General features: G+C 36.4%; 1 protein-coding gene across 2 annotated transcripts in view; it reads right to left on the bottom strand.

Moving 5' to 3' along the window:
• Positions 1 to 1,601: 1,601 nt before the first annotated feature.
• Positions 1,602 to 7,635, bottom strand: part of SLC44A3 (solute carrier family 44 member 3) — a 103,281-nt gene continuing 97,247 nt past the window's right edge. The window contains exons 13-15 of one of the 2 annotated variants that reach the window (XM_001381780.5): positions 6,610 to 6,747; positions 3,538 to 3,774; positions 1,602 to 1,801 (exon numbers count right to left, since the gene is read on the bottom strand). In XM_001381780.5, the coding sequence (XP_001381817.2) occupies positions 1,697 to 1,801; positions 3,538 to 3,774; positions 6,610 to 6,747 (480 nt within the window). In that variant the 3' untranslated portion in view covers positions 1,602 to 1,696. The remainder of the gene's footprint in view (positions 1,802 to 3,537; positions 3,775 to 6,609; positions 6,748 to 7,635) is intronic. The other variant, XM_007485002.3, reaches the window with a different exon arrangement.

The following is a 7,635-nucleotide window of genomic DNA, read 5'->3' as shown; positions in this document are numbered from 1 at the left end:
CCTCATCTGGAGAAAGTGAAACTCAGTTTTTGGTTTTTGGTGTTTTATTTTTAGGGGGGAGATGTCAAAACCATTTAGCTTATGTAAAGTTGAAGTGCTGCATCCATTGGGCTAAATGATGTTGGAAATGGTCTGTCTCCTCTTCTTGCTTTCTCTTTAACCCAAACTCCTTGCCATCTTGGATTCCACCCTTGGAATGCTGGACTCTGTTAGGTGAGCTTTTGCAATGGCTTGTCCAGAACTAGATCTCCATGCTACTTCCTTGGCCATCCCCACACTACCCTGCCTCCTCCACCCTCCTTTTCTAGATTCCCTTTTGTGTTGTCTCGCCTGATTAGTATACAAGTTTCTGGAAGATAATGACTGTCTTGCCTATATTTGTGTCCCCTACCTAGCACTGAGCTTGGCATAATAAAAATTAACATAAATAATAAAATAAAATTAAAATAAATAATAAAAATTAAAATTAAAATAATTTAGATTATAACTTATTATAAATAAAATATACTTAAGTATTTAAAATAAATATAAATTAAATCAAACCATGCTTAATAAATATTTTAGCTATGTATTGAATGGCAACTGATAATTTTTCAGCCTAAAAGACAAATTTAATGATTTTTTCATCTGTCCATGTGTAAACTAAATTTTATATATAAATTCCTTTGTTTACTTAGACCCTGTATTTTGCAGTACTTTATAAATTGTTGGTCGGAGGCTTTTGCATCTATTATCTCACTTGACATAGTACTATGTCATGGAAAGAACATTGGTTTTTGAGTTCAGAAGCTCTGGGTTCAAATTCCAGTTCTAATACATGCTTGTGTGATTCTGGGCAAATCCTTTAAACTTTTAACTCTAGGTGTTGGTTTTCTCAGCTGTAAAATGATGGCAGTGGGGTTGGACTAGATGGCCCCAATGTCCCTTCCAGCCCTAAATCTCTGAACCTGTAGTATTATATCCCTTAAATCATGAGTTCTTCATTTTTTGTGTGTCATGGATCCCTTTGGCAGTCTGGAAAAGCTTTGGACCTCTTTCTACAAGAATGTTTATTGCTTACTCCCATAAAGGAAAGTGTGTAATTAGAATTTTGCACTCCAGGATTTCGTTTCCCAGAACCTCACTTTTGTCCTCATGTTATATCTTTATGTAGGGAGGATATAAGTTTTGTGTAGCTCTGCCCCTTTTGGCTCTCTTTTCCTGTGAATGCAGTAAGGAAAAACTGCTCTTTACTCAGACTATACTTTTCCTCTATTTCAAGTGATTATTAATAAATCTTATAAAATATAATAGTTGGAGTTATTAGATATTAATTTTAATCTTACAAAAGAAATGCTAAATTTTACTTAGAGGTTGATGAAAATGAAGATGAATATTTTTTCCCCATCCAAGTTTTCTGTATTCCTGGAAATCTCCACAGAGCTGGACTTAAAGTTAAGAAGCCTTGTTTTAAATATTTATCTTAAAGATAAGCCATAGCCACTTTGGGAATTAAGATATATTTTTTTTGTTAACCCATTCATAGAATATGATAACATATTGACTTTAATAAACACATGCCTAGCAGCATAATTTATGTTTAAAAATGAGAAAGATAGTCAAACATTTCTAAAAATTTATTCTGCAAAAATGAAGGCTGAAAGTAATAAGGTTCTTCCAAAATAAGCACAAACACAGGACAATAAGGAAATGTCTCCTATCTCACAATGGGCTGGAGTTCTGTTCCATCTTCATTCCCTAATGACTTTCTGTTTCTTCGTATCCTTGAATCGATTAATTTGCTGCTTCTGTTCACAAAGCTCTGTTAAAAAAAAAAAAAGATGGGGAGTGGTTTCCAGTGCTAACAGACCAATTTGCCATATGCCATGTGAGAAATTAATTTTCAGAAATGTTCATCTGCTTAATCAGATATGAATGAATTAAAATAGGTTATTAAAAAAAGAAAGAAAGAAAGCATGCAGCGCACAGCATAAGAATATCTAGTTAGCTTAAAAAAAACCCCAAAACAACAAACTCTTATTTTCTGTCCTAGTAAGTTCTGGGACAGAAGGTCAAGGGCTAGGCAAAGGGGGTTAAGTAATTTGCCTAGGGAGCAAGGAAGTATCTGAAGCCATATTTGAACCCAGAGCTTCCTGACTCCAGGATTGGTGCTTTATCCACTGAGCTATCTGGCTGCCCCTCTAGTTAGCTTTTTAATACCATAATAAATAATGTCTTTTAGGTGACATACCAATATAAACTATAAAATACCGCTTTACATTGTGAATGAATGGCTTCCATGAGAGATAGAGATGTCTTTTAGTATGGGATATTTCAATACATCAATATACAGTAGGTACTCAATACAAGCTCATTGACTTGATCTGATGTTTTTGGTTTGGGCATTTCCTCCATCTATCCATCCATCCATCCATCCATCCATCCATCCATCCATCCATCCATTCATCCATCCATTCATCCATCCATCCATTCATCCATCCATCCATCCAGCAACATTTATTAATGTCAATTATGTGCCAGGCATTCTGCTACATCCTGGGGAACATACACAAGCCAAAGATAGCCTCTGCCTTCAAGCAGTTTATAATCTGGACAAGATTCCAACCCTTTGATTCCTTCCCTACAAGATAGTCTTTGGGAGTTGTTGCAGCCCAAAAATTCATCCTTCAACAGCCATGCTGGCGATAATATGCTTCTGTGAACCCAGCTAGGCTAGTCCTCAAGTGACATACCATGTCTGAGCCCATTTTTGGAAGTCTTTCCACTTTGTACTGTTGGGTACAATGGAAAGAGTTTTGGCTTTGAAAGTCAGAGGACCTGGGTTTACATCCCACTTCTGATGCTTAGTACTTGTGTGACCTTGGGCAAGTCACTTAATAAGCCTGGACCTCAGCATCCTCAACTGTGAATTAGCTGCACTAGACAGCCATTGACACCCCTTCCAGTTCTAAATCTAGGCTTCAGTGATTCTAGAGTATAGCTATCCAGAATTTTTCTCCATGCCACAATGAGTTTCATAATACCAATCATAATGTTACTTGTAATGATATTTTGACAAGAGACCAAAAAGAACAGAGATATATACTTATGTGTAATTTCAGCATATATTATATAATCATTTTGCATTAAAAAATCTATTGAAGATCAAATGGTTGGGAAACAGTTGTTTGCTGGCTCCTGACAGAACTAGTATGTTCCAGACGGTAAAGGACTACGTTCATGTCAGCAATCATTGTCGTGATTTTCAGTAAAGGTTTCATAATGATTCAAGTAATACCTCTGCAGAGTAGGTGGGCAGGAGGACCTTTTTTAGGAGGGTTTTTTTCAGGGGAAAAGTGTGCTTTGGTTTTTCACGATTCATAAATGACTTGCCCAAAGCCACACAGGTAGCAAGTGGCGGGGCTCAGATTTGGATCCATATCTTTTGACCTCAACTTCAGTACTCTGCCCCATGTTGCCTTTCGAACCCACTGAGCCACACAGTCTTGATATGTGGAATGCCTCAATATAAATCCACATGCAAATCAGTGTGCTTACCATTAATTCTTGATCCATAAAATAGGGCTTTTCTGGTGATCCATCATTTGTTTCCATGTCAATGACATAGCACAAAAACAAGGTGTCCAGCACAGTTTCAAACGCTGATAAGAAATTGTGGGCCACTAAATAGGCAAAAAAAGCCACCAATAACAAAGGAATTGCCCATACTTGCAACTCCCGGTGGTAGTTAAAGGCCATTAACCCTCCAAAAACAGTGAAGTATACCACAAACATCTGTTAAAAAAGCAAAATAAAACAATGGAAATTATTACAATTTTTGCTAACAAAATAATCTCTCTGTCACACATATTAATGACATGTATGTGGAAGAAGAGATTGTTTTTTTATTTAAGTAACAGTTTTACCCTGAGCCTTTAGCCTTGTCCAAGCATCCAATTAAAAGTGTTGCTTTAAGCTTTACTTGTTACAATTGTTCCCAGAGACAGGATTAAACCTAAAACTACAGATGCGCAAACTGAGGCTCCAGTAAATACCTTAGTTTGTCTAAGGAGTCGCAGATCTGTTTTCCAGAGATATAGCTTAAATCTTACCTTTGAAAATAGCAGTCAGATCCTAAGCAAATAATTGAGTTTCTCTGATCCCCTTCTGTGAACAGGGGGCTAATATTTTTACTCCTCACTGGTTATAAAATGAAAATATTTTGTAAACCTCAAAGTGCTACAAAAATAAAAGCTGTTTTCCGTCATAATGTCCATAGACAGAACATTTAGTAAATGCATTCATTAGACTCTTTGTGAAGCATAATTTTTTGTTAGATTAAGAAAGGTAGTTCCAGCAAAACTGCTGCTGCCTGAAAATTACTCACAGAACAAAAAGAACATGTTAGCTTCACTTGAACTTGTGAAATGCCAGTTCATTTTCATTACAGCTCTTTGCTCTAGGGAACAATGACTAATAGAGACCCCTGATAGACCCTTCCCAAGTGTGTTGTGCCTAGAATGTATAAATGGAGATTTTGAACCTTAGACTTCATTCCCCAGAAGTCCTTGGTATTTCCCAGAATTCTCCTGCATCTCCATGTTGGCGAGATCACATTATTGGTATTTAACTGTGTGAATTTCAAAACTACTACACCTTTCAGACCATTCTTTGGAGGATGGGATTTAGCTATTTTCTTACTTGTGTTTTCTTTATATTTTAATCTTCAATAAACCTCATAAAAATATAATACTCCTTGCAGAGAGAAACTAATTTCTACCTGCCTCAGCTTCCCCAAAATTTTAATCTTTACAGTTGGCAATAACGCTTCTCGCATCATTTCTTCTTGCATGATGCATCAAGTATGGTGGTAAGCAAAGTGCAGGGATTTTAAATGGGCTAATCAGCCATGGGCATGTGGTTTTTATTTTGTATCCTCTTTATTCCTTGATTTCTAATGATACTTAATAAACCTCATAAACTATAATATTTTTATTATTAGAGATATAAATTTAATTTTTACAAGAATAGGGAGGTAACAAGCAAGAACGACTTCGAGAAAAATGTGACCAATTCCAGGAAATACATTCTGAGGCACAACAGCAAGGTGGAGTAGAATCAGAAGATGAATGACTGAGATGGTCATTGAGAAAGGAAGCCTGGCTTAGAGTATACAGTGCTACACCCAGAGTCACCAAAACCCAGCTTCACATCTTGGTCGAGTCCTTAAATTTCTTCATCTATTAAGAGACTGGACCAGATGGTCTCAAGGGCTTGTAGCTTTAAAGCTAAGATCCCATGATTCTCTATTGAACAATCTGGAAAAATGCTCTAGAAGGGACTGGTGAGCTTTAATCTAGAAAAGAGAAAGTTGGCAGTGAAATCACAATGAGCTATCTTCAAATATCTGACAAGCTCTCATCAATAGGAGGGTCTGACTCTAGTCTATGTGACTTTGTAAGGCAGAGAAAAATCTAAAGGGTGGAAATCAAAAGGAGGCAGATGAGTATAGTAATAGCCTGATAAAGTGCTTTAAGGTTATAAAGTGCTCCATATACATTCTCTCATTTTGGCCATACCATTATTGTAAGGCACAATATGAGTTAAAAACAATAATAGCTAGCATTTATGTGGTACTTTAAGGTTTATAAAGTGCTAAATTGGATTTTATTTGATCGATAACTGCTCTAGATATCATTATCTCTGTGTATCAGAAGAGAAATTGGGGGTCAAAGATTTGTCCCTAGTTATGTAGCTTCTAAGTGCCAGAGGTGGGATCTGAACTGGAGCCTTCTTGATTCTATCTACTAAAGCAAAGCATCATTCAGATAAAAGTTGCTAACCGTCAGAGCTGCCCCACAATATAATGGACTGCCTTCTCTAAAGACAGTGAGCTCCCTGTCACAAGGAGAATTCAAGCACAGGCTTCATCTGTCAAAGATGAAATATTGCAGGACAGCTAGATGGTTCAGAGGATAGAGTACTGGGTCTGGAGTCAGGAAAACTCATCTTCCTGAATTCAAATCTAACCACAGATGCTTTACTAGCTGGATAACCCTGGGCAAGTCATTTAAACCTATATGCCTTAAAAAATAAAAGATGAAGGATCATATAATCCCATAGATTTAGAACCAGAAGTGTCCTCAGAGTCCATTGGCTCCAACACCTTTATTTTTTATAGAAGAAACCAAGGCACAAGTAAGTGACTTGTCCATGGTCATAGAGCTAGTGTTACTTGTTATCAGTTGAAAGGGCAGACTAGATGATGAAACTAAGTTTCTATGAAATTTTGACCAACAATATAAATGTGAACTTTAAATTCCTGCACTGAATAGTTCTTACTAGTTTAAAGATATAAACGTCCACAAATGCTCCACATTTATAGAAATAACTGACATAGGTATATCATTTTATGTGATTACTTATTTCCATAAAATCTTAGTCTTTTGAACCTGATTGATACTTTTACTTTTTAAAAATCAATACTTTAAAATTAGAATGATCCCCATTTTGCAGAAGATAAAGAAAATAATCACTTGTCCAAGACCACTACAGCACAATTAATTTAGGGGTGCAGGTTTGCTCCCCACACAGGTTTCCTTAGTTAGTATTTTGATGATTATATCTCACCTTTCCCAGAAAAATTATGAAGTCTCCAAGACAGGTAATAGAGGCAACATGCCCTGGATTCTTGGATAAAATACTGAGCGTATCCTTGGCAGAGGTACAAAAATCTGTTCCATTGATCGAAGTTGCAATATATGCATTCTGAAAGAAGGGATGATGATTAGAAGAGTTAGAATGGAAGTCTTTAGAACTAGAGTTTGTTGTCTGAAGAGACATACAGAAATGAGGAGTTCTAACACTTCTCTTATGACAGCCAGGATTCAGGGAAAATTTCTTAATTCATTTTGCAAAAATCTCAGGGTCTATATAAGCAGAAATGCTTCTGGACCACCTGCTTCTAACATTTCTCTGGAAACATTAAAAATGCTATAAATATGGGAAGGAGAAACACTCCCACCCTGTTTGTTGTAGAGATATGAACTTTTCTGACCCTTCTGAAGAGCAAGATGGAGCTAGGATCCTAAAGCCATGCCTTGTGATAGCACTATAAGACATATACCCCAAAGAAATTGAAAAAAAAAAAAAGGAGGAAAAGGACCACGTATACAAAAATATTTGTAGCAGCTGGAAATTAAAGGGATTGCCTATCTATTGGGGAATGACTTGACAATTATGGTATATAAATGTAATGAAATTTCTGTGATGTAAGAAATAATGAGAATGGGCTATTTCAGAGGAAACTGGGAAGACCTGTATGAATTGGTGCAGAGTGAAGTGAGCAGAGACAAAGGAGAAAAATCCCTGTGATGATGTTCTAAAGGAAAAAAATTTGAGATGCTCCACTTCTCTTGCCAGAGAGATGATATTCAAAATGCAAAATGAGGCACAATCAATGTAGAATTCATTTTATTGGATTGTACTTTCTTTGACATGAGGGTTTTCATTCATTTTCTTCTTTTAAATTGTTGAATTGGAGGAGAAAGTATAGGGCAGAGAAAGAGAAATGCTTGTCAATCAGAAAAAAGTGATGCTAAACTGGGACAAAAAAATGGCAGAGGTGAATACGGATGCATTGAGTTAGACTTTCTT

Source organism: Monodelphis domestica, chromosome 2 (assembly GCF_027887165.1).
Source record: "Monodelphis domestica isolate mMonDom1 chromosome 2, mMonDom1.pri, whole genome shotgun sequence".
NCBI classification, from domain to species: Eukaryota; Metazoa; Chordata; class Mammalia; order Didelphimorphia; family Didelphidae; genus Monodelphis; species Monodelphis domestica.
The sequence above is the reverse complement of the archived record's forward strand: the minus strand, read 5'-3'. Positions and strand labels throughout refer to the sequence as shown.